Source organism: Martes martes, assembly GCF_963455335.1.
Source record: "Martes martes genome assembly, chromosome: 6".
Lineage (NCBI taxonomy): Eukaryota > Metazoa > Chordata > Mammalia > Carnivora > Mustelidae > Martes > Martes martes.
In genome coordinates, this window is record NC_137893.1 from 147,824,017 (window position 1) to 147,850,515 (window position 26,499).

At 54.1% G+C, this 26,499-nt stretch overlaps 1 protein-coding gene and 1 long non-coding RNA gene across 4 annotated transcripts; one reads left to right on the plus strand and one right to left on the minus strand.

Annotated features, from left to right (window-relative positions):
• Positions 1-1,086: 1,086 nt before the first annotated feature.
• Positions 1,087-18,599, minus strand: TRIM27 (tripartite motif containing 27). 3 transcript variants are annotated; one of them, XR_013966969.1, is made up of 9 exons: positions 17,975-18,538; positions 16,708-16,803; positions 14,252-14,482; positions 7,536-7,558; positions 5,717-5,832; positions 5,556-5,588; positions 4,289-4,315; positions 1,693-2,676; positions 1,087-1,478 (listed from the first exon to the last, which is right to left on the minus strand). XR_013966969.1 is itself a non-coding variant. In XM_080805650.1 (8 exons), exons 1-8 carry the CDS (start codon positions 18,392-18,394, stop codon positions 2,081-2,083), a joined length of 1,542 nt encoding a protein of 513 aa, XP_080661776.1. In that variant the 5' UTR covers positions 18,395-18,599; the 3' UTR covers positions 1,093-2,080. The 3 variants fall into 3 exon arrangements, 2 of the variants coding, with proteins under 2 accessions (XP_080661776.1, XP_080661775.1); XM_080805650.1 differs by having other exon boundaries at positions 1,093-2,676; positions 17,975-18,599; XM_080805649.1 differs by lacking the exon at positions 4,289-4,315 and having other exon boundaries at positions 1,093-2,676.
• Positions 18,600-18,807: 208 nt separating this feature from the next.
• LOC308345187 lies at positions 18,808-26,065 on the plus strand. The gene is made up of 3 exons (XR_013967041.1): positions 18,808-19,602; positions 22,554-22,650; positions 25,231-26,065. It is a non-coding gene; the product is annotated as an uncharacterized lncRNA (long non-coding RNA).
• The last annotated feature ends 434 nt before the right edge of the window (positions 26,066-26,499 follow it).

Here is a 26,499-nt window from a genome sequence, read left to right on the forward strand (position 1 = left end):
AATGCTGCTCCCAGAGCCCTGGGTGTCCTGGGGAGCCCCTGTAAGCCTGCAGACAGCTCCAACCCTGGCCCCAAGGACTGGGCGTCCGTGCCAAGGACATTTGCTCCAACACCCGCAAGGCGTCCTCTTTGCAAGCTCTTTGTCCTCTGCCCCGTGCGCTAAGCTAGGTGCGACTGGAATGCAGTGTGGACTGGGACTCACCCAACGACAGACCCTTACATCGAGTAGACAGCTCCTGGGAAGGGCAGGTGGCCCGGTCAACGCACGGGAGGCTCCCAGCCCACGCTCTGCCTTCCCGTGCACAAGCGCACAGTCCGCCTGTCCTGAGGGGTGGGGCGAGGTGTATGTGGTCAAGTGCTCCGTCTTCATTTGGTTCCTGGCTCGGCTGCTTCTGGGCTGTGCACCTTGGATGAGCCAGGTGCCCTCTCTGTTTGTGCATCTGTAAATTAAGGGCAACTCTAGAAACTACTGTGTGCCTTGGTCCGTGTCTGTTAGAGTATTTTACACGGCGTACGTGTGTAAACAGCCCTCTCCACAGGCCCTCGGTGTATTATTCCCTTTAACAGGATGAGATGAATGAATTAGGACCTCATGCATGATCTTCAAATACAGAACCTCAATGCTCTGACAGGACTAAGTATAGACCACACAATGTGGTCTTCTGAGGCCTTGTCCAGATGCAGAAAAAATCCAAATCCCTGGAACGAAGCTGTTCTCAGCCTGGTCTTGCCTCCTCAGCACGGGGCGACCTTTGCACCCCCAAGGGCAGAGGCTGGTGGTTCTGGGCCCTCTGATCTACGTATGCCAAGCGTTGCTGCATTATCCCACTGCCAGCTATAAAAAGGGCTCGAGAGAACCCTTTCCTACTGAGATTACAAGATCAGCCAGTACAGAGCCGCAGGCTTCTCTATGCCCTGAGACGGTGACATGGTACCACCGAGCAGTTTTATCGTCCAGTCTGACGTAAAAGATGGGCCAGAGCAGGATCTGGACCCCCAAGGGAAATCAACACCCTTAACCACGGCCTTCACTCCCACCCCGACCTCCTCCAACCCAGTCCTACCAAGACCCAGAAAACAACAATGTAAACAACATCCATACTCACTTTATTTTCAAACAGAGGGCACGTGTCCAAAGGGAAGCAGGACTAAGAACCACTGTGGGGGCCTGAAGTCATCTGCCTTAGCCTTGTGGCCCCAGAACACCCCGTGACCCGATGGCCGTGGGATGGAACTGCCCCTCGATGGTCTCAGAAAGGTCAATTCCCCCATGCCCCAAAGGAGGCACAAAGTCAATGGGCCCCCGGGACACTGCCTCAGCATCATTCCAGGGACGGCGTACGACTGACCGTCAGTCCACAAACGTGAGCGGGAGGGGATCCAGGAACCACGGATGGTGTTGGCAGAAAATTATCCCGGGTGAGGGGCGCCCAACACCAGGATGCACCTTCCGTTAGCATGAAGGGAGCAGACAAAGCCCTCGGAAAAGATGCAGAGGCAAAGAGCACATTGATTAGAACATTATCCCGGAACAGAGGTGGGGCCACTTCCCACCGTTACCGTCAAGTAACTGTAACGAATCAAAACACAGAGAGGCCTCTTTACTGGAGTTAATCAAACTACGGCAGAGTGGGAGTCAGGGCGGAGGTCCTATTCCCAAAGGAAATACTGGGACACGGGGAGCCATGCTCACAGGGCCAGGTAGTTCCACTCTAAGTCCTCAGAAAGGAGCCCTGGTCCGGAAAACAGCAAACATCCACGATCACTATGTGGGGCTGAACTGGGGGAGCCAGGTGAGCCGCGGCGAGGAATCTGGTATGGCTCTCCAAGGTCATCCCTGCTCTTTACCCCTCTGGTGACACACAGAACCAAAGCGTGGAAACACCGGAGGTGGACGTCGGGTGTTTATGTCTGGGCAATCTTCTGATAGTTTGCATGGGAAGGGAGAGGGCAGCGGACAGCCGTCTCCCACGGCAGGGTCACGGGGAGCGGCAAGGACACCCAGCTGTGACTCGTGGGAAGAGGAAGGCAGCAAGACGCCTTAGGCCTGGGGCGGGAGTACGGCCAACAGCCCTCCCGCCTCAAGGGGAGGTCTCCATGGAATGAGCATGATTGCCAACGTGGCCAGAAAAGCCATCAATGCCGCTCATGGGGCAGATGATGAGGGGGGCTGCGCTCTTCCCCCCCGAGTAACTCAGGCTGAAGTAGGGCCGGACAGGCCCACAGAAGGTAGCGTGAGAGAAAGTAAAGGTGTGACACCTCTCTGTCACGTTGTAGAAAGAGACCTCGCCAGCATCATAGTCCAAGAAAATGCCCACCCGCTGGAGGGGGGTCCGCAGGGGGAGGGCAGTCATCGGGGAGGTAAGAGCCCAGTATTCCTTCCCATACCACAAGGACACTGCCCAGAATCCGTTCTGGGGGGCCGAAGTGACTCCGCCTTTCCTGCACACGGAGTCTTCGCAGACACCTATGGTCCACTTGGCTTTATCTCCCACCTCTACCTCCCAATAATGTCTCCCAGCGATGAAGCACGGAGAGCCCAGGACACAGGGGAACAGATTGAACCGCTCGGGGTTGTCGGGCAGGTCCTGCTGGAGGTAACTGTACCGCACTTGCCGCAGGTTATCGGAGAGGATCAGGCTGGGGTAGGCCGTGTCTGGGTCCAGGGTCACGTCCACTGTGGAGACACGGGAGGGACGGGGCGGTCAGCCAAGGGCTGGGCGCACAGCCGAGGACACCTAGCTCGTGTCCCACCTCCCCCGGAGAAGAGAGCACGCACGCCCCTCGAGAGGCTGCATTCCCTCGTGAAGGTCATCCCGCAGTTTACGCTCCAGAAACTGTCTGCGTTGGCCGACTGCCTTTCTAAGCGAACAAGCATGGAACGTACTGATTTCACTTCTTCCTTTTTAAAAAACACCTTAAGCCACATTATCCATTATAAACTGAATTCCCTACTTAAATTTTAGAGTCCTGGGTATGTGAACAGGGACCGCACACCTGGATCACTCTTTCAGGGGCGCAGTCGGCCGGGCGTCCGACTCTTAGTTTCGGCTCAGGTCCTGATCTTAGGGTCCTGGGACCGGCCTGTGACAGCCTCTGTGCTCAGCAGGGGGTCTGCCCAGGCTTCTCTCCCTCCCTCTCCCTCTGTCCTTCCCCACCACTTGTTACACACACTAAGATAAATAATCTTTAAAAACAAAGAAAAAACCAAATCACCCTTTTATACTCTCCATTCCACGAGATCTTACTCAGCACCTGCAAACCCCACTCATCCTTTTCCAAGGTCCATGCAACCCCCGCATCTCCCTCCAAGCACTGCTGCTCACCAGCCTTGACCCTCGCCCTCCCCTGAACCTAAACCCATCCTCCCTGTCCTGGTTTTCCAATCTTGCTCAGGCTAAAAACTCCCAACACTGTGTCCCTGGACCACGGCTCAGCAGGTTGAAGGACTCCCACGGAAGGTTTGTGACGAGCAACCGTGGAGGGCACCAGGAGCGCCAGGTCCTAGATTCGTGGTTCACCCACCCACCCGTGCGCAGCAGTCACCTCTCTGTCCCCCAGGCTATGGGTGTGCTCCCCCAATCAGACAGCGGACTCCAGCCTCTTTCGCGCCCCCACAGAAGCCCACACGATGTTTGATGGTGTGGGACATGCGCACGGTATCCAGCTAACACTTGCTCAAAGAACGAAACATGGACCACACAGGAGGACACCATGGAAAGAACACCTGCTGCAGGCCTCTCTCCGTGGGGAGGCTGCCGCGTCACCACGGGAAGTACACACCGAAGACGGGAACACCCCGAGAACACAGAACTACCCAGTCTCCAGACCCCTCGGTGACGGTGACGGTCAAGGACAGCTTCCACTCCTGCCCCGGCACAGGGAAGGCATGACCCGAGATCCCCCCACTCCCCAGCACTCAGGAGGAGAGCCAAACCCCCTAACTCTTTCTGGAAGGATGACTGCTTTCTGCAGAGCACACGCTGCCCTGAGGGCAGGCAGGAGGCAGAACCCCTGTTTGGGGACTGCGCTTTCTACTCAAGCACCTGACCTTGATTTCCTCCTACTCCAAAGGCCACCAGCTTCAGCTCTGCGGCATTTTAGGAGGCAAAGATACTGTAAACACATAGAAACAATCAATGGTTTTTTCCATGGTTGCTGTTTATCTCTTTGATACATGTCACCTCAAGAACCCCAATTCAGGCAATTTCCAAGATCATTCACAACAGCAGTGAGGTGTTTAGGAGTTTTACTCCTGTTTCCATCACCTCCTTGTGTCCATCACCTACCTGAGTATAACTGAGCTTCCCTCAATTCTGAAAGAACAAGAGAGAAGAAGTTACGGACTTGTGAGTATTCCCAAGAACTACAGAATTGAACCGGCAGAGCCCGCATGAAGCCACGGTCTCATCAGACAGCCTGGGACTGCTGTCGTTGGCCGTGGGCTGACGTCTCTACCAACATCTGACTCCATCGTTCAACCAAGAGCCCTAAAGGAACAGGGACTGGGAACTTTGGGTGGAAGGGGAGCCACGTGCCTGAGACGGGGAGCAAATGGGGTCAAACTGAGCCAAGATCAAGGACTGCGCCCTCCGGCGGGCAGCTGGCCCTGCAGCGGGAAACAGGTTCCGCGTCCCCGGTCGCGCACGGCTCTCGGCTCTCCTAAGCCACCTCTGCTCCACGGCTGGGGGTGCTCCGCGCGTGGTTGTCCGCCACCATGTGGGGGCGAACACGACCACTCCCTTGAGAGGCACTTAACAGTGGACAAAGCATGTTCACAAACAAGCTCTCATGAGCCTTTTAAGCGACAGGAGAGAAGGAGAAATCGGTGTGAACCAGTCAAGGAAAGTCCTGCCTTCCGGTGTCACCCACCGTGTCTAGGGCAGCCTGTCCCTATTTGTGTGATTGTGGAAGACACTGGAGTGTCTCCTACATATGTATCTGGAACGATAAAACGCAAACAAAGTCTTAGGATACATTGCACAGGAAATCACCTGAGATTACGGGGATTTGTGATTTGTAACAAAGAAGAAAAGGGTTTCCCTATTTCAGATCCCAATACACTGTCCAGGAATCTTAGCAATTAGGATACCGCCAACTCTTTATTGAATGTGGCTCATGAACAGAAAATTTTACATTTAGAAGGCCTTCCCTTGAATACCTAAGCCACTGTATTTAGTAAGCGCTGCTGGATCCCCCCCGTCCTGGCCAGCACCAATGCCCAGGAGCGGGAGGAGCTGGGCAAATTACAACTTTAAATATTGGCTCAAATGAAATCCAGCTAGGATAGTTTCCTTTCATTCTTCTTCCCAATTAAAGAAAGAATTTAACAAATTCTGGATTAATTTTCGGATTGCCTGTTCTTCGGCCCCATTAACAGAGACTGAGAACTGAGTGCACGCGAGGCCGTTAACTGAAACAAAGAAAAGGAAGACTCAGAAGATCAGAGAGGCTGCTAGTGGGTGTCACCCTCTGCCTGCCTCCCCCACTTTCAAGCAGATGTCTATCTTCCCAGGAAACTTCAACATCAAAAGCCCAGTAAATACATAAATTTACCTTGGATTTTCTCCATATCTGACTGCATTTTTTCTAAGGGGAGAAAAGAAGACAATCAGTTTTCTTCCCACACCCGGCTGAAAACTTTCTCCTCCTCTCAGGCAAGACAGACATTCAGAGCACGAGTGCATTCCCCTGACGGATGCCTCTTCTCCTATTACCTGTGAACTGCTTCAGGCTCTCGGTCAGGAAGAGACATTTCTGCGCAAAAATGTGGATTTTCTCTTGCAGATCTGGAGGTGTGATCCAGGGCTCAGGGATCCTGATTCTTTCCGCTCTAAGTTTAAAAAAAAAAAAAAAAGTAAATCCCTCCCCCAACCCCACACCTTGAGGAGCCCAGACAAAGCCCGGGTTAAGCCAACCGGCAGTCTCTAAGAGCAGCCACGCCAGCTCCCCCAACCCTCCTCCTAGACCGTACTGCTCTACATGGGAGCAGGAGAAACAGCTTACTCATGTTCACTACCCCCACCGCCCCCAGCTCATGGATTTTCAAATGGCTCGTCCTCAAAAAGGGTTACGGAACTAAACTGAATACAAGGCTGACCTTGCCAGAAAGCCCTGGATTCCCAGACAAGGTCCTAGAGATCCATGGTGGGCAACAACCCAGAACCCTCGGGTTCCCAAAACGGTGAGAACCCCTCCAGACAGGTACCCGCCCTGCTCAGGTCCATGGCGAAAATGGACTGCCAGCTGCCTCCCCAATATCCCGTCTCCCATCAGGCAAGTTCTACAGGGCTTGTGGCTGCCCAGTCTAGATGTGGCCTTGTGACTGAGTTCTGCCCAGTAAGAGGTAAGGAGTGTCTGTGGCAGCTTGAGAAGCCTGCTGAAAAAAGGACTGTGCTGAAAAAAGGACTCCCCCGAGCCAGGTGGCATTCCAGCAACCATCACACCATCATCTCGGGCTGTCACATCGAGGCAGGAGAGTGAAGGGAAGGAGACCAGCAGCCCAGCCCAGGGGTCCCTTCCTGCACACTTCCTACATGGCGACAACATCTTAAATTGTGTTTAAGCCTTAAGCCAATGACATTTTGGGATTCCTCTCTCATACAGCCACAGCCAAACACTAACGTCACGGAGTGCGAGGCTCTGGACATCTGTATCCCCGTGCTGGACCAGAACCAGACTGGCATCAAACAGCAAAAGTAACCAGTCAGGGCAGTAATCGCTGGGGCCATCGGGCTGGGACTGGACACGTACTAACTACTCTCCCTCAAAACCCTCAACTTGACCCACAGTCTATCCCCCTGGCACCCGCAGCCGACCTACTCCATCTACACGGCCCTGCCCGGCCCCTCAAACGTTCCCACGCAGCCCAGCTGCCCGCCTCTGGAGGGTCTTCCCCGTTCAGTATCTGAACCAGCTTCAAAGCCAGTCTGTGCCCCTGTGGGCACTCCTGCACAGGGAGCACGTTCCCCACGCTGGCCACGCCGGCCCGCGCGGCTGCCCCGCAAACAAGGGAGCCCTGGCATCCTGCCCACTCGGAGCTCTTCTCGCTCCGCAGCTGACGATACCGCACAACGACAAGAACAAGGGCCAGGACCCAGGAGACTCACACGAATTCGGTAACTCTGAGCCAGTCACCCTCTTCTAAGACCGTGTTTTCCCCACAGAGGGACTGGGGTGGGGGGGTGGGGGTCGTTGGGGGAGGACTCCGAAACCCAGAAGCAGCAATGACCACAAGAAAGCCTGCACTGTGCCCACGTGTGTAGGAGCCTCCACTCTCGCCACGGCCGTGTCCTCACGAGCCACGGCAGCCCCGGCCGCCCGCGCCCCCTCCCGGCTTGTCCGAAGTCCTGAGCTTTACGGAGAACTGGTCCATCCAGCTCTGCGCACACGAGTGACTTGAGCAGAGACGGGCAGGGCACACGTCGCTCTGGTGAGCTGTCCTTCTCCAGCTCTGGGCTCCTTCCAGGATTCACGAGCACGAGGCAAAAACAGCCTCCTCACATGCTTTAACACTGGGGAGCGGGAATACGGTACCTGCTCAGTGTGTCCCCGATGTCCTACAAGAGAAAGGAGAAGGATGACCATGAGAAGTCGTCACTGCGGTTCTCTTCTGCTGTCTGCTGCAAACCCGGCTAACCTGACCCTCCTGCCAGAAGCCAGGGGGACAAGGAACAGGAACAGGACTCACAGTCTAGGAGCAAGAAATCTGGGAGGCGCCATTCGCTACCCTGGCATTTCCCGTGTCCTGCTCCTGCCCACCAGCCAAGGATCTCACGGTTTCAAACTCCCTAATGAGAGCTCCACCCGTGAACCACAACGGCCTACCTGTCCAGCTTGCTTTGACTTTTTATTGTGAAATCATTTCAAATACGCAGAAAAGCTGCTAGCACAGAGCTCCTGTATATTTCTTCCCAGACTTACCAGATTATTATACCCACGTCTATATTCAGAACCATCTGAGAGATTACTCTTTCCATTCTATATAATGTGTCCCCGCCCCCTTAGCCTTCTGTATTTCCTAAGGGCAGGTACATTTTCTTACACAACTACAGTAGTTATAAGCAACAGTGATCTAAAGATCAATGAATCAAGGGTCTAAATGAACCTTTATCTAACCCACAGTCCAGAGCCCAGTTTGACCAGTCTTCTTCACGAAGCTCCTCGCAGCTGCTCCCCTCCGTGACCATTCTGCACACGTAGCATCACGACACGTATCCGGAACAGTCCCTCCGCACTGATCTGTCTTTCGTGGCAGCGCCGCTGGCTTCACGCATGCTGTGTGGTCTACAGGCGGCCACCTCTCCACGGCGTCCCTTAGCTCTTCCCCGCGTGACTAAGGCCAGGCTGTATCATCTCTGACTAGTGCATGGTATGTCCTTCTAAAGGTACATGATACTCGGGTGCCCCTGACTGGCTCTGTTTTGATCGCCGTATAGCTACTATCTTTCCTTTTGTAACTAAGAACCAATCGAAAACTGATACTTTGAAATTATGTTACTACTCCAACCCTTGTCAGACTTCCTTACTAGATTTAGCATCCATTGATAATCACGGCCCAAATTACCTTTTACTATGATGGTTATTAAAGGGTCATTAGCTAGCTTCAAAACTCCTTCTATATTAATCGACCTTTTACTAGGAGTAATTTCCCCATTTATTATTAGTATGGATGCATATATTCTTATTTTATTTAACAGATTACAATCCATCACTGTTCTTATTTACTTTGGTGCTCAAGAAGTCTGAAACTGGGTCAGTCTCCGTCACTTTTTATCCTATCTCTTCCCACCCCATTTTCCCCATTCCCATCTGGTTTATCCTTCCCGTTTCCTCTGCAAAAATAAGCGGATACATCATGTTCCAATTATCTTTCTTCCTACACAAAAAGTAGCACACGCTACATTCTGCACAATGATTTTCACTTAACAGCACATTCCTGGAAACCACTATCAGTTCAGAGGTTATCTTCCTTACCCTTCTACACAGTTGCATAGTATTCCACTGTATACACACACGGTTGGTTCAACCACATTTTCTTGGTTTGGAAGGTGGTTCCCCCCCATATTTTGCAGTTACAGTGTTACACTGAGTACCTTGTATGTATCTATTTCTGTACCTACTTTCATTCTTAAGTATATCTTCAAGGTAAATTCCTGAAAGGACTCTTGGTCAAATTCTAACTCCATGTATACTTTCATTAAATCCTGCCAAAACTATCTGTCTTCCCACTGGTATATGAGATCTCTCTCCCACATCCTTGCTAATGGTGTACTGAATTAAGAAAATTTTGCTATTCTAATGGGAGACAAAGGTATTATAGAATGGTTTTTAATTAGCATCTTATTAAAAGTACAATAGGGGGCGCCTGGGTGGCTCAGTGGGTTAAAGCCTCTGCCTTCGGCTCAGGTCATGATCCCAGAGTCCTGGAATCGAGCCCCGCATCGGGCTCTCTGCTCGGCGGGGAGCCTGCTTCCCTTCCTCCTTCTCTTTGCCTGCCTCTCTGCCTACTTGTGATCTCTGTCTGTCAAATAAATAAATAAAATCTTAAAAAAAAAGTACAATAGAACACTTTTTCACAAATCCATGGTCCAATTTCATATTTTTTTACAAAGTGCCTGTTCATCTTTTGCTCATTTTTCTATAGAACTTGTCCCCCTCCCCCCCAATTTTTTGAATGTTCCTTATATACTATTTCTATGGTCCCTATTTGTGGTATTTGCTGCAATTTTCTTTCAAGTTGGCACTGGTCTTTTGAAGACTTATTTGTTATTTGAGAGAGAGAGTGTGTGTGTGCACGGGAGCAGAGAGAGAAGGAGAAAGAATCTCAAACAGACTCCTGCTGAGCACGGAGGCCGACATGCGGCTCAGTCCTAGGACACTGAGATCCTGACCTTAGCCAAAATCAAGAGTTGGACGCTCAACTGACTTAGCCACCCAGGCAGCCTGTGACACTGGTCTTCTGAATAGTTACAGTGTCTATGTGTTTTTCTGTGGTGCTATTATGAGCTGTCTTAGTTACACCGGCATCACAGTGTGTTTTCATGTCTAACAGGGACAGTTCCCACCCACAGTTCTTCATTCTCATATCTCCCAGCTGTTTTTATGGGCTTATTTTTCTATCTGAAATGTACCATCCATTTGTCTAGCTCCAGATAAAGTGTGTTGTGTTTTTGTTGGGATGGCACTAAGTTTATAAATTAACTTACAACGAACTGACGGGATCATGCTGACGTGTCTTAGACAAGAACAAGAGATGTCTTTTTATTAGTTCGAGTCTATCTTGTGGCCACCAGGAGTGTTTTATAATATTTTCCACACAGGCTTCCACACACTGTTTTTAAGTTTATTCCCAGGTATCTTGCCTTTTTTTTCTTTTCTTTTTTTTTTAAAGATTTATTTATTTATTTATTTGACAGACAGAGATCACAGGTAGGCAGAATGGCAGGAAGAGGGAGAGGTAGAAGCAGGCTCCCCACTGAGCAGAGAACCCGATGCGGGGCTCGATCCCAGGACCCTGGGATCATGACCTGAGCCGAAGGCTGGTGCTTAACCGACTGAGCCACCCAGGCTTCCTCTTCTTTTTTTCAATTGGAAATGGGGTATTCTTTCCTAAAATGTCTTCTGGTGGTCAGCTGCACATACAAAGGCTGGCAATTTCTGTCTGTTAACCTTATATCCTGCTGCCTTGCTGAATTCTTTAATTAATTTTAGCACTGATTCTTTACTTTATAATTATGTAACACATATTCTCCAAATGACATGGTTTAATGTCTTTTATAATGCTGTTCTTTTTCATTCTTTTTAAAAAAGATTTTTTTTAAAGATTTTATTTATTTATTTATTTGACAGAGGGAGAGATCACAAGTAGGCAGAGAGGCAGGCAGAGGTGGGGGGGGGCTCCCTGCTGAGCAGAGAGCCCGATGCGGGGCTCGATCCCAAGACCCTGAGACCATGACCTGAACTGAAGGCAGAGGCTTAGCCCACTGCGCCACCGCGGCACCCTTTAAAAAAGATTTTATTTTTAAGTAAACCCTACGCCCACCACGGGGATGGGGCCGGGCCGTGAGATCGCGGGTCCCCTGCTCCACCCACGGACCCGGCCAGGTGCCCAGGCTCTTCCCATTCTCATGCAGGCAACTGCTTCCTCTACACGGGCTGAAGCCTCCGCACAAGGGTGACAGAGGCAGGCAGCGGGGGGCACCCTGCTCTTCCTGACCCCGGCGGGACCCACGTGAGCATCCCCTCGAGGACGACCTCGCTCGCTTTTCCAGTGACGTCCGCCTCAGCCCTGTGTCTCCCTCCCACTCCCCGCCCGCGACCCTCTTTCTTGTACAGAACCGTCTCTTCAAAGCTGTCCTCACGAGTATCTTCCGCCTTAAAAAAACACTGAAGACCTCCAGGGCCCGTCCCGCGGCGCGTAAACGCAGGCCCGACGCGGCCTCAGCCCCGGCGAGGCCACAGCCGTGGAAGCCCCGGCCGAGCCCCACGGCGGGAACGAGCCCGCGGCCCGGAGGTCCAGGGCGCAGCGGGGAAGCGCGCGGGGCCCGCGGTGCGGCGGGGCTCGCGGTGCGGCGGGGCTCGCGGTGCGGCGGGGCCGCGGCCGCCCGAGAGAGGGGGACGGACGGCGCTACCGGGGCATGAACCGTGACAGGAGGACCCGCGGTGAAGGAAATCCGAGGCAAAAGGCCACGCGCTGCGGGCAAACCCGGGGGACGCGTGCGGACTGCAGCGGGCGCCGTTCGGCGGACACAAGGCGTCCCTCCGCGGCGGGGCCCGCGCTCCAGAGCGACCAGCGGCGCTGACGGAACAGTCACTGCCGGGCTCGCCGGGCGCCACCGAGGCGCACACTCGGAGACGGCCGACACGATGAACGACGGCCGCACCTACTTGTGACCAAACCAGCACAAACCCGGGCCCTCGACTCCACCGAACGAAGCCCGAGCGCGGGACGCACGTGCGTGTCCCCGTCCGCACCACAGCGGTCCCGTGAGCGCGTCGCCCGACGAGGCCGACCGGCCCCGGGACACACGCGCTCGGCCGCCCGAGGAACACCCCCCACCCCCCCAGCCCCCCATCCTCCCCCCGTGTCTCCCAAGCTACCTGCGAACCGCCCCAGTCTTGGGAGCGAACGTTCTCCCTCCCTCCTGCTCACCGGCCGCACGGAACCCGCTGTCCCTCGGCGGGAGAACAGACGCCGCCGGCTGCGGCCACCCAACGGCGACTGCCCGCCCCCGCCCGCCCCCGCCCTCCCTTCCTCCCGCAGAGGATCTCCCGACACCGCCGCCTAGACCCGCGCCTCCGTCCCCTTCCCGCCCGTCTCCTGCGCACAGCCGGGAGCGGCTCATCAGTCACAGCTTCAGCGACCCTCGCACCCGGATCCTCACCCAGACTCTGCTGCAGACTCTTTTCCAGCAAGTTTAGCTCGTGTCTTTAAGCATCCCTCCCCGGAGCCCCACCAGCCCACCCAGCCTCATGGCCTTTCTCCCTGACACAGTCACCTCCTCCCACACGGGCCCCTCACCCTGCCGGTCCCCACCGTCCCTACCGCGGCCCCTGCCCAAACTGCTCACTGCGGCAGTCCCTCGGCCGGCATCAGTGACGCGCACGGCTTTCAACCACTCGGATGTCAGCCCCCAAGGGCCTGAGACTCTGCAGTCCGCTCCTTCTTTCCCGGTCATACTCTGCGTCTCTGGCCAAGTGTTCCCACTGCAAACTCCTCCTTTTCTCCCTGACAATTAAATACTGGTGCTCACTAAGGCTCAAGGCTTCTTAGGAGTCTGAAGCAGGAGCCAGGCAACCTTTTCCTAAAGGCTGGGCAGTACATATTTGGGGTTTTGTAAGCCCCGCACCATCCAACAGGTGCAACTCTGCTGGGCTGCGGCGGCGGAAGGTAAGCGCGCACCGTGTGTCCAGGGACGCGTGTGGCTAATGCCGACGTAGGGACAACGGAGCCTGAGTTTCATATGATTTCACTTATTGTGAGATAAAATGCTTCTGATTCTTCCCAATCATTAAAAACTGTAAAATTCAGGGGTGCCTGGGTGGCTTAGTCGCTTAAGCACCTGCCTTTGACTCGGGTCATCTCAAGGTCCTGGGATCGAGTCCCGCATGGGGCTTCTTGCTCGGCGGGGAGCCTGCTTCTCCCTCTGCTGCTGCTCCCCCTGCTTATGCTCTCTCTCCCTCTCTCAAAGAAATAAAATCTAAACAAATAAATCTGTAAAAACCAGGGGTGCCGGGATGAGGGGGCTCAATCGGTTAAGCGTCCAACTCTTGACTTCAGCTCAGGTCATGATCTTAGGGTAGTGGGATCGAGCCCCCAGTCAGGCTCTGCACTGAGTGTGATGCCGGCTTTGATGCTCTCTTCCCCTCTCCCTCTGCCCCTTCCCCACTAAAAACAACAACAGAAACACCGAGAAAACAAAGAAACAAAAAAACACATACAAAAAACCCCCAAACTGTGAACACCATGCTTAGCCTGCAGGACATACAAAAGCAGAGGGTGGGGCAGTTTGCTGACCCCCGCCCTAGGCCTCCAGGCCCTTTTTATGACATTTATCAACACCGGTCATCCCCACGGCTCACTTCTTTCCTGTCTGCCCTCCACAGCAGATCATAAATTCCAGGAGAGCTTCCTCACCACTTAATCCCACTGCCTGGAACACTGCCTGACCCAAAACAGACAATTCACACGCACCGAACGCACAGCAGCTCGTGTCCTGCGGTCCTGCTGAGGTCAGTGCAGCCGGATCACCCGGGATCACCTGGGATCACCTGGGATCATCTGGGACTGCCTGCACAGCACCGAGCTGCAAGCAGGGACCACTTGGCCAGCCGCTCCTGCCCAAGGGCTCGCTGTTTCATGGCTGGGCCGGTACACACACAGATGTTCACATTACAAGATACTGCAATGAGACGGTCTCTAAATGGCATGGGGGCCAAACCCCTCATTCCATGGGGTCACCGGGCCCAGAGGGGTCAAGAGCCTTGTGTGTGATCGGACCACTTGGCACAGGACGGGCCTGGGCATATGGTCCTCCTTTTGCCCTTTCTGTGAGACAATGCAACCTCCCGATCCAAGCCGTGGGGACCAGAGCTTCTGCGAGGCCTGTCTTTCCTCTGACGAGCCGAGAGCTGAGCTAGGGCCCGCTAAGTGCCGGAGCCGACAGGGGAGGAGGGGCCCCGAGCCGCCCGGCAAAGCGAGAAGGGAGACTTTTGGGCAGGGCCGCGCTGGCGGGCGCCGCAAGCCTCACCTGCAGGAGCTCCCTGGTGGGCTGCTGCTGCTTCTCCTCCAGCTGCGCGATCAGGCCGCTCAGGTGGGAGATGTTGCAGGAGAACTGGGTGATGGCGCCGTTGATGCTGTTGTAGATGGCCAAATCCAGCTCCTCGAGCCGGGCCAGGAGGCGGTACTCATGCTCCTTCAAGGAGTGGTAGAGCTGCTCGAACTCCCAGACGATCTTCTCCCTCTCCATCTGGGTCAGGCTCTGTGCGGACGACAGGGAAGGGCGCTGGACGGAGGGAAGGCTCCCTGCAGAGCCTTCGTGTTTGCTCCCGACTCCCCAGCCCGAGAGCTCATCACCTCATCCCAGCATCCTGTTTACTCGCTGCCGGTGTCGGGCTTTACAACTGGACACACATAGGCTGAGAGGCGAGTCGCCCCAGGGATAATAAAGCAATTAGTCCCATGACAGTCGTCCTAGATGTGAGGCCGGGACGCCCTGCACTGCGAGAGCTGGTATAGCCTCCACAGAAGCACCGGGCAGTCCTGTCCCCTGTGGTCGGAGAGCAGACAGGGCTTCCTGACAGGGGAAAGGACACTGGAAGGACGGGCAGAGGCGGCAACGATTCCGTCCGGCAGAGCCATGTGCACAGAGCGGAAGCCAGAGAAGGTGAGAGGGTAGAACACCCGGCAGGCCAGGTGGGGCAAGACCCGCGGCAACTGGGAGCCATGGAAGATGCTGGGGAAGGGATGGGGTCAGCCAGGTGCCGCGCGGCGGTGAACCGGGACACTCCATCCTCGGACCGAGACTGGGACCACGGCCCTGAGGCCCTGAGGCCCTTCCTGTGTCGCCCGGACCCCGGTTCTGGCTCCCAGCAGTGTTCCTCAACCAGCCCCTCACAGCCGCGGGTGTGGCTCCCTCTCCTGCAGAAGCCCGTCTGCCCTTCCTGGCCACCCGCTCCCCCTGACAGGACTCTAGGGCTCTGTGCTCAATAAACCGTCAGCAACTCCCTTTCTTTACTCCTGGGGAAGGAAGATTTTGGGGGGCACGGCCACATGTGGCCCACAGAGCCAAAAATACTGTCCGGCCCTTTCCGGAAGCTTTTTGACACTTGCTCTCAGCTCCCCTCCCCGAGAATCTTCCCACTAACGGTCCTCTCCGTCCCTCTCGCAGCCCGTCCTGAGCACTCGCCGCGCAGCACACACCTTCCTTCCAAATCGCTTTGGTTGGGTTACAGCTCCCCTCAGCTAGAGCCTTTCAAAGACACAAGCGATAGAACGGAACCTTAGAAATGGAAAACTAAAGCTGAAACTGACTGTAAAGAACGACTGATTCTCAGCTTCTAGAAGGGGCCGCTCCTGGCGGGCTGGTTCGTTGGGTGCAGGGCGGGGCGGGGGAACAACAATTCTGCCCAGCGTGGAACTCCCTTGGATGGCAGGACATTTGGCATCTCTGCCCTCCCTCCCCAGTGACTCAGTTCCTCGAGTGACACCCAAAGGAACAGCCACACGCCACAGGAGGGAGGGAGAGGGCAGCACCAGCCTTGCTGAAAAATCCCAGGTCGAGTCCAACGTCCTCACTCCACAGAGGAGGAAGCAGGCCAGAGACGGTGTACCACTCTCCCCGTCTATCCAGCAGGGAGGGTCAGAGCCGGGAGGTATGTCCCAGTGTCCTGACTCTCAGGGAAGGGCTTTTTCTCCCCTGACAGTCCTCCCACAGGGGACACAACGGCTGTGTGCGTGGGGATTCTATGCAGGCACGCCTGGAGACTGTCCAACCGGCAGCCCTGTTTTCAAGCTCGGGGAGACGAGGTCTCGGGGTGGGGGTGGGGGGAGTGTGGGGGCAGAACAAATGGTGGAATCCGACGTTCCCTGCCCAAAAGTCCTTTATGACGCCCTGGCCAGGACTGACAAAATCTCACAAGTTTGTTAACAGTTTGCTCCTCTTGAGAATTTCTCATTATTTTATTTACTGTTTAAAAAAAAACAAAACTGCTTGAGCACTTCTGTGGTGGATATAAGGATTTATTATAAAAAGTCTCCATGCTTTGTGTTTTTTTTTTTAATTTCTTTTTGGTTGTCAGAACAAAAGCCCCATATATCCCCATCACAAATGGGCACATCCGTCCCCTCCTCAGCCACCGTCCACAGCCACCTGCAGAATGGCACCAAAGGAGGCTAACTGTGCCCAAGAACTTCCCCGACATCAGTGTTGTCAAGGATCAGCCCTGATCTACACAAGACTAGCGGGATAAACTTCCGACAGGTCAGATCCCCACAGGTTCCAGCTCAGCTCCTCTATCTCTTCCCCCCACATGGGACTCCTCTGGTTCTCCGGGTGAGCTCCCCACCCCCACCTGGAGCTCGTCCACCCACACGTGGAATTCTGGGTGTCCTGACTGGCTAAGGGTAAGGGAAGTCATACCAGCCTTACAAAACACACAGTGGCCCGCAGAAGCGGCGTCATCTGTGAGTTCCGAATCCCCTTACCAGGAGTTCAGCCCGTGCCTGCTCCCCCTGTGCCCGGCGCCTCTTCTTTAAGTCCTTCACTCTCTTCAGGTGCTCCAGCTGGTTCTGGATTTGCTCCTGAGAAAAGCACAGACAGGCGCACAGCTGAAGATCAGGCAGACCTTGGCATCAGCACGGCTCTCGTGCTTATCACGTGCAACCACATTCCTGAGGCCACCTCCCCGCTTAGAGCCTGCCCTTGGACCTCCTGCCATCGGCAGGGCACAGGGGGTCTCCACACCTCTCCGTGGCAGTCTGTGTGTTTCTTAAACTGGTGGGTCACCTGCCCACCCCTGGACGGACACCGCACGGCTCAGTGGAAAGGTGAGTGGACTGTGAGGCTCAGAGCTAGGTTGCGGGTCTCCACAGACGCATGCAGAGAAAATGAGTTCGCTTCTCACTTTCCGCACACGTGGCATAGGCGACCACCACCTTCCCAGCCTACGCCGGGGTTACTGCCAGTGTAAAACAATATATCCGAAGGTACCATGGATACTAAGTGATTAATTATGCACAAACGTACACACACTTAAACTTAACTGTATACCTTTCTGTCCTCCAGCGGGCAAATACACAGACAACAACAGAGCGCTCGCTCCTCGAATGTTGCCTTACAACTGGTCTAGTCAACACTGTTTCCGTGTCACTGTTTGGCCGTGCGCCTCCACGGGTCCAACGGTTCACAAAGAGCTACCCACTCATTTGATTTCATGTAGTCTTCATGGTAACTGTGTAATCTGGTTAAAGGACTTCAGCGGGAAAGAGCTGCTCTTTTCCATGAGCTTCTAGAACAGGCCCGAGCACAGGGAAGCGCTGGGGAAATGCTCACAGACTAAGTGATGGGCACCTGCGGGCGGGGCACACAGCCCGCGGACGTCCGGGTGTGTTTTGTGTGAGATCACCCGCGGTCCGATAGGAGCACGAGCGTGGCGGCGGGTGCCTGCTTTTACGCACATCCTTCACACCGTCAGGGAGCGGGCGGGTTCTCGGTGCGTAACGTGCCGTAGAGCGGGGAGACCCAGGGGCCCCCGGGGGGGCGGGGGGGGTGGGGACACTTCTGGCTTCCTCACCAGCTACAGGTTCTCCCAAATCTGAGTGCGGAGGCTCTGGAGCGGACAGAGAGGAAATGACGGCTGCGAACCCCACGTCCGGCTCAGCCATTTTCTAGGCGGAAAAGAGGAAGCCCCTTGGCGCTCTCCTCCCTTTGTCCGCTCGCGCTCCCGCCCCTCCCGCGCCGCGCCGCCCTCACCTTGAAGCCCTCCACCGCCTCCTCGAGCGGCAGCACGCTGTGGCCGCGGTGCTCGCGGGAGCGGTCGCACACCACGCAGATGGGCATCTGGTCCTCCTCGCAGTACAGCTTCAGCGGCTCGCGGTGCTTCTCGCACACGCCCATCTCGCCCCCGGGCCCCGACGGCCGCTCGGTGCGCAGCTGCTTCACCAGCTGGGTCACGTTGGCCAGGTGCCGGTTGGGCCGCATGTGCCGCTGCGGGAAGGTCTCCCGGCACTGCGGACACGACACGTTGGTCTCCGCCGCGCCCCAGCAGCGGGTGAGGCACGCGCAACAGATGTTGTGGCCGCAGTCGAGCATCATGGGCTCGGCGAAGTACTGCAGGCACACGGGGCAGGTGGTCTCCTGCTGCAGGCACTCGGCCACGCTCCCGGAGGCCATGGCGCGGGCCCGCGGGGGCGCACGGGCATGGGCCCCGGCGCCCAGCTCTGCGTGGAGCCCAACTCTACCGCGCGCCCTCCCGCTCGCGGCTTCCGGGCGGCGCGGGGAGGCGGGCGGGCGGAGGGCGGCGCCTCCCGGCCCGGATCCCGGGTGCGCGCGCGCGCGGGTCCCCGGCGTGCCTCTGGCCTCCCTGCGCCGCGGTGCCCCCGCCGACCCGGCCTAGGGGGTCGCGCGGCCCCGCCGAGCCCCGCGGCTGCGCGAGGGGCCGCCGAGGGGCGCCGCCGGCCGGACTCGCGCAGCCGGCGCTCGGGGCGCGCAGGACAACGTGGCCGCGTCGGAGCGGATCCCGGCGCGAGCGGAAGGGGCGGCCCCGGGGCGGGGCTTGGCGCGGGTCCCCGTCGCGACGCGTCTTCGCGGCCCCGGGGGCGCACGGTTCCTCCCGGAGCGAATGGTGAGGCCCGGCCAGCGCCCGGGGCGCGGCGCGCGGGGGCGAGCTCCTCGGGTTCCGGTGACCGCGGCTGACGGTGTCCCGCGGGGACGCGGTAACCCCGCCTGCGCGCTGCGGGCCCCGCGCCGAGCACCCGCGGCCTGGGCCTGGACCCCGACGCTTTTGTTGGGTTTCCTGCCGGGCGCCCAGGCCTCGGCGCCCCAGAGCGCGGGCTTGATGTGGGTGCGGCTCGGGAGACGCCTGGCCTCCCCAGGAGGCCGGAGGAGGGGACTAGCCGACTGAGTTGCACCATTCAACACCCCCACTTGCAGGCCCTCGCAATTTTGTTTCGAAAAAGAAAGTTAATTATCTGCTGGCAACATCTCTGCAAGACAGAATGAGTCGGACAAGCCCTGTTCAGGTTCTTCGCACTGTGCCGGAGCCAACTGGCTTCTCTCTCCCGAGAAACCGGGATGAGCGTGACAGCCCAGCAAGGAGGGAGACCTCATCGCATCTTTGCGGTTTTCAACCAGCCGGTGTTCATCCATTAGCGCAGAAAATACGCAGTGCGTGCAGTTTCGCATAGGACCCAGCTCGCGTGCTCCTTCGCGAAGCGCGGGAGAGTGACCAGCCCACACCGACACCCGCCGACACCCGCCGACACCCACCTGCCTTGGCGTTTCCGGGTCTCCTTTGCTGTTTCCTCAGTATTGACCTCATCCTCTTGATTTCATTGAATCCGGACAGCCTTGCCCTGCTTTATTTCTCAACTTGCCTCTAGGTACTGTCATTTCCATTATTACACCTTGACCGGAATGACGTCAGCACGTGTCAGTGTGCAGGTGTGTTTTAGAAGAGTTGGTAGCAGGCTGGCTGTGAGCGTGTCCACTCATTTCCCTATTGCAAGTCTTTCCCTCTAACCTCTTTATAGAACACCTCCAGGGGGAGAATCATCCTTAGAAAACCCCTACAATGCTCCTTTCATTCTCTCCCTTCTCACTCAGAAATCTTCATAGCCTCCTTTTAGGCCTCCAGGACATTGTTCAAACCCTTGAGCTTGGGGTTAGCACTTCTGGCCTCCAGCATGGACTAACGCCTTCGCTCTCCTCCTAGGAAGCCATCATCCCAACCCAGCCTGGTGGGGCTTGGGCTGTACCCACCACGGTCTTCTGCAAGGCCTGCTCAGCAGTCCTGCTCCTTCCTGAGAGCGTAGCCTAAACAAATGACCACACTGAGCTCTCTCCTTTCCAGTCAGCCTCCCACGTTCACATAGAACCTCAAATTCTGAGTACTTATTTTCTAGGGGAGGACCTTGATTACCTTGTATAGAACCCTCACCTCTCTCTCAAAGTTCTCCATCAGGGCATATGTTTAAATTAGGAAGTGTCTTTGGTTTTCATGTAGTTGAACATCTTGCTGACGCCTGAGATTTCCCCAAATGTGGGAAACTTGACCGCATAATTTGTGGGAGTGGGGGACTGTGTTTGCCCTTTCCCCTGTTAAAAAAGAATAAATAGGGCACCTAGGTGGCTCAGTCATTAAGCGTCTGCCTTTTGCTCAGGTCATGATCCCAGGGTCCTGGGATCAAGCCCTGAGCCCTTCATCGGGGCCCCTACTCAGCAAGAACCCTGCTTCTCCTTCTGCCATTCCCTCTGCTTGTGTTCCCTCTCTCGCTGTGTCTCTCTCTGTCAAATAAATAAATAAAATCGTAAACAAACAAACAAATAAGGAAACTGGTATCAAATGCTTAAGTGGGAACAGAGACCCCCCTCCAGACTCTCTATGATCTCAATTTGTAGTCCCCCTAATCACACTGAAAGTAATCATTATTATTTATCTATTTGTAAAGTGACCAGCATGCAAACATAAATGCTGGTTAAAAGCACGAAGGGGGGGCACCTGGGTGGCTCAGTGGGTTGAAGCCTCTGCCTTCAGCTCAGGTCATGATCTCGGGGTCCTGGGATCGAGCCCCGCATCGGGCTCTCTGCGCTGCGGGGAGCCTGCTTCCCCCTCTCTCTCCGCCTGCCTCTCTGCCTACTTGTGATCTCTCTCTGTCAAATAAATAAATAAAATCTTTAAAAAAAAAAAATAAAAAAAAAAAATAAATAAAAGCACGAAGGGAACTGCAATGAGCAGTCTAGACCAGGGGCCAATAGGGAGAGACGAGGACAGTGACTCACTGTAGGACGGATGTCCCTCCCCAGAGTCAGCTACTTCTCTCGCTACAGATTGCCATTGAGAATCTGGGCCCAGCATACTGCCAGATTTTCAGTCAAGAGAAGGCAGAAATCTGGAGGATTTTTCTTTTTTTAAAGGTTTATTTATGTATTTTAGAGGGCCGGGAGAGCATGAGCTGGGGGTGGGGGCACAGGGAGAAGGAGAAGCCGATTCCGTGCGGCGGGCGCAGCCACCAATGTCCGCATGATGCTGCGACCCTGAGATCACGACCTGAGTCGAAACCAAGTTGGAAGCTTAACCAAGTGAGCCACCCAGTCCTCCCAGAAATCTGGAGTTTTATATGAAACCTATTGACTTTTCAGTGTTGAAAACTAAAAATTGTAAAATCATCTGTGCAGACGAGGTTGAGCTCCTGGCCTCCAGCCTGGGACTTCTGGTACACATATTTGTTTTAATAAGTTCTTTTCAATCTTAATAGAGCATAGAAAGGACTGTTAACTATTTTATTGCCAATCTCCACTCCTTCCTTAATTTTATTCCAGAAAGCGATACACTCAGCTCAAAGGTACTGCCCTTTGCGGCCAGCACTCAGGCAGGTCACGAAGGCACCGCTACCGGCGGAACCACGTCCGGCTGCGAACGGTCTGTTGCGCAGGTCCTGAGGCCTCCACCCAGCCTGGCCCAAAAACGTCACCAAAGGTTCTTGGTCTCATCAGGAGACAGAATTCAAGGACAGACACACAACATAGTGGGTGAGAGACACAACCAGGGAAGTTTACTAAAGTGAAAGTACCTGGGCACCTGCCTTTCGCTCAGGTCGTGATCCCAGGTGCTGGCGTGGAGTCCTGCCTCGGGCTCCTCGCAGGGCACCCGCTTCTCCCTCTGTCTCCCGCTCTGCCTGCTTGTGCTCCGTCTCTCTGGCAAATGAATAAATAAAAATTTTTTTTAAAGACTTCATTTTATTATTTATTTGACAGAGATCACAAGTAGGCAGAGAGGCAGGCAGAGAGAGGGGGAAGCGGGGAGCCCGATGTGGAGCCCGATGTGGGGCTCGATCCCAGACCCTGGGATCATGACCTGAGCTGAAGGCAGAGGCTTTAACCCACTGAGCCACCCAGGCGCCCTAAATAAAATCTTTTTAAAAAGCAGTGAAAGTACCGTCTCGAGATGTGAGAGCAGGAAACAGACAGAGAGATGGAGTGGGCTACAGGGGGTGGAGAGGGACAGGGCAAGGGGGTGTGCAAGCCCGCGAGCCGCCTGCCTGTGGGGTTCACCTTCTGTCTTCTACCAGCAGTTGTTAACTAGGGCAAGGATTTCTTGGAAGCAGGGATTCGGCGTCTTTTCCTCCTCACTTGCTCACGGGTTTCCTGTCGTGGCGCCGCCATCTTGGGCCTGTCTGGTGGGATCCTTCTCACGGAGGCTGCCCGGACCCGCCTCTGACCTTCCCCACAGCCGGCCGCGGCCTCCTCCTTGCTGGCCTCCAGGCATCCTGTGAGACCCAAACTAACTGTCAGCTCTAACTCTGGGATTAACCTCTGTCCTTCCTTCTTTCAGCCCAGAATGTGCACAGGATGGTTGGAACTTGGGCAGCTGCCCTGGACCATGAAGCAGTCTTGAGCCCTGGGAGCCAATTAGCGTGGTGTAGTGAAAGGTAAATAAGCCGGTCCTTATGCACTGCGGAGGGCTTGCGTCAGACATCGTATATGTGAGCGGGACTAAAGCCAGTGTCTTGCTTAAGCCACTTATTTGGTTTGTCTGCATATGCAACAAAAAACTAAACCTAACTATTAAAATACAGTTATTTTTTTTTAAATTTTCCCATATTTTTGGGGTGCCTGGGTGGCTCAGTGGGTTAAAGCCTCTGCCTTCGGCTCAGGTCATGATCCCAGGGTCCAGGGATCGAGCCCCACATCGGGCTCTGTGCTCAGCGGGGAGCCTGCTTCCTCCTCCCTCTCTGCCTGCCTCTCTGCCTACTGTGATCTCTCTCTCTGTCAAATGAATAAATAAAATCTTCAAAAAAATAAAAAAATAAAAAATAAAAATTTTCCCATATTTTTAAAATTTATATTCAATTAACTAATATATAGCGTACTATTACTTTCACAGGTAGAGGTCATTGATTTATCAGTCTTATATAAAACCCAGTGCTCATTCCATCACGCGCCCTCCTTAATGTCCACCCCCTGGTCACCCCATTACCGCCACTCACCTCTCCTCCATCAGCCTGTTCGTTTCCTATAATTAAGAGTCTCTTATGGATTGTCTCCTTCTCTGATTTCATCTTGTATTATCCTCCCCTCTTTTCCCTTATGCTCCTCTGTTTTGCTTCTGAAATTCCACGTAAGTGAGATCATATGGTAATTGTCTTTCTCTGACTGACTTATTTCTCTTAGCATAAAACCCTCTAGTTCCACCCACATCATTGCAAATGGCAGGATTTCATTTCTCGATGGCTGAGTAATATTCTATTATGTATGTGCGCGCGCACACGCGTGTGTGTGTGTGTGTGTGTGTGTACCACATCTTCTTTATCCATTCATCTGTGGATGGGCATCTGGGTACTTTCCATAGTTTGGCTCTTGTGGGCATTGCGGCTATGAACATTCGGGTGCACGTGCCCCTTCGGATCACTCCATTTGTATCTTTAGGGTAAATACCCAGTAGCGCGATTGCTGGGTCATAGGGTAGCTCTATTTTCAACTTCTTGAGGAACCTCCATGCTGTTTTCCAGAGCGGCTGCACCAGCCTGCATTCCCACCAACAGTGTAGGAGGTTCCTCTTCACATCCTCACCAACAGCTGTTGTTTCCTGACTTGTTAATTTTAGCCATTCTGACTGGTGTGAGGTGGTATCTCATTGTGCTTTTGATTGAAAATACAAGTATTATGTTAATAAAATATTTTATTTCATTTTAAAGATTTATTTATTTATTTTATATAGAGAGAATGCGCACAAGCAGGGGGAGGGGCAGAGGGCCACGGAGAGAGAATCTCAAGCAGATTCTGTGCGGAGCACGAAGCCTGAGGTGGGACTTGATCCCATGACCCTGAAACCATGACCTGAGCCAAAACCAAGAGTCAGATGCTCACCCAGATGCCCCTTAAATATTTTATTTCAGAATGAATTCCTACCTACTCCCTTTACTCAATCCAGCTACCCTAAGGGTACCAGTAATTTCTACTAGTCTTAGCTAAATCCAGAGAGCACTTTGCAGTCTTTATCTTAATGGTTTGGGGACATTTGACACTCTTGACCCCTCTGTCCTTGAACCCTTCATCCCCAGGGCACTAAACTGAGCGGGATTGACCCCATCACCCATGCTTTAATAAAACCACCTTTCTTGTACTGAAAATATCTTAAGAAATCTTTCTTGACTGTTGTTGCCAGACCCCAACATCATACCACATTGATGTGGTTTTCGAATACAGGTGAGGTTCAACAGGGTAGAGTCTGGAGGCATGACCAAGAAGGAAATGTTGAGGCATCTTTGGTGCAAAATGGTGGTTTATTAAGGCATGGGGACGGGGCCTGTGGGCAGGAAGAGCGGCTGCCTGGGGGTTGTGAGGGGTGGGGATTATATACAATGGGGTTTGGGGGAGGTGAGGAAAAGGGAGGGTTTGAAAGAACTTTCATATGCTAAAGAGGACCTGAAAGATACCAGAGGCCTTGCCATTGTCAAGTGAAGGTTGTTTTCCCCTCTAGCAAGGTATTACATTCGAGACAGCTGGCAGATCCCTGGAGGAATGTGCTCGAGTCCCACCTAGGAGTACTCGGGGGTGGGGGGAGGTCGCAGGGTGTCAGACCGCTTTGTCCTCAGCTTACCTCCTGCTCCCTCGTCAACATCGTCCTGGATAAAGCAAGACAAATCATCACACTGTCTTGAAAATCCTATTCTGAAAGTAATTACCTACAACCACTTTCCCTGAAATGTCTTTGGCCCCTGCGAAAGGACGTCGGGAAGGGCATTCTTTCTGAGCACACAGCGCTAACCAGTATGAAAACCGGGGCTCCTATGCGTAGAAGGAGGAAGGTGAAAATGGGTAATAGCAGTTTCCGTCACAAGCCCTGAGTCGGCAATATCTGTGACCTAACTTCAGTGTCTAGGAAACACCTTCTTTTGCCTCTTCCCTTCCCCCCATCTCTCTGACCTCACTCAAGATAGTAGGTGAAATAGGACCGGAGCCAGTCCTGCCCTGTTCCGCATCTCGTCCTTGTCTCCTTCATCTTCCAGCATCTTCCCTCAGCCCAAAGCCAAACGTCCGCTTGAAGACAACGTGAGGGCTGTGTGCGCGACGCAGGCTGAGTCATGGGGGCCACACAAGCCGTCCGGTGCGCTGGGAGGGCCACGGAATAACGGAAACCACTGTTGCTGGGGGGAATCCCACGTTCCGGAGAAGATGAAGGCCAGACCTGTCGTTAGCCAAGGCCCAGTTCCTGACGGCACAAAAGCCGCGAACGCAAGATGAGAAAACCTTCATAACAAGATTGGAACCATCTCCAGTGCAGTGAAGGTAAGAAGCCTGCCCCTCCATCCTTCGTCTTACCCCAGATAGATGAGCATTGTGGGGCAGTGCACAGAAGGGGACAAAGTCGGGAACCCCACAGCCCCGCTTCAGCTTCTCGTTCCCTTTGCCATCTTGCTGATCTGGAAGGCATGGAGGGGTAGCCAGGGGAGAGGGGAGCAGAGAGCAGGGTGGAGGGAGGGGCTTGCCAGGCCCACAATTTAAAAATCCTGCCCAGAAGTGATCAGACTCCCAGCAATCTGGAGGCATTTCCACATTTCTGCGTTGGGGTGAAAAGTTGGTGGACCCTTTGTATCCTTTGAATTTTGTGCCATGTGCATGCCTTCATTATCCAAGGCAAATTAAAAGAAAATAAAGACACAGGGGCGCCTGGGTGGCTCAGTGGGTTAAGCCTCTGCCTTCGGCTCAGGTCATGATCTCAGGGTCCTGGAATCGAGCCCCGCATCGGGCTCTCTGCTCAGCGGGGAGCCTGCTTCCTCCTCTCTCTGTGCCTGCCTCTCTGCCTACTTGTGATCTCTCTGTGTCCAATAAATAAAATCTTTGAAAAAAAAAAAAAAGAAAAGAAAGACACAGACGAATTCTCAAGGATATAAGGCACTCCTTTCTGCACAGAAAAATGGGTACTCTGCTTTAAATTTTGACCTGTCAAAATGGTTTTGCCTGAGTAAAGGAATAAGTTTTGTTTCAGAAATTGCCTTTTTGATTTTGAGAACTATTGGTCCATTTACAAACAAGCTCTGAAATTTCTTCTAACAGTAAAAGAAACAAGGTATTTCATTTTGAGATAACAGTCTCAACAAAAACAGTCTCTCAACAATTCCTCAGCTTCTGGAAATTTCTGTCATAAGACGTCATCCATCTTGCTATTTTCAGGTTTATTTACTATTCAAATCTTTTTTTTGGGGGGGGGGTCTAGTGAGAAAAACGAGGAGAACCAAAGTAGTTAAAAAGAACAAAAAGCTAAGAAAGAAATCATC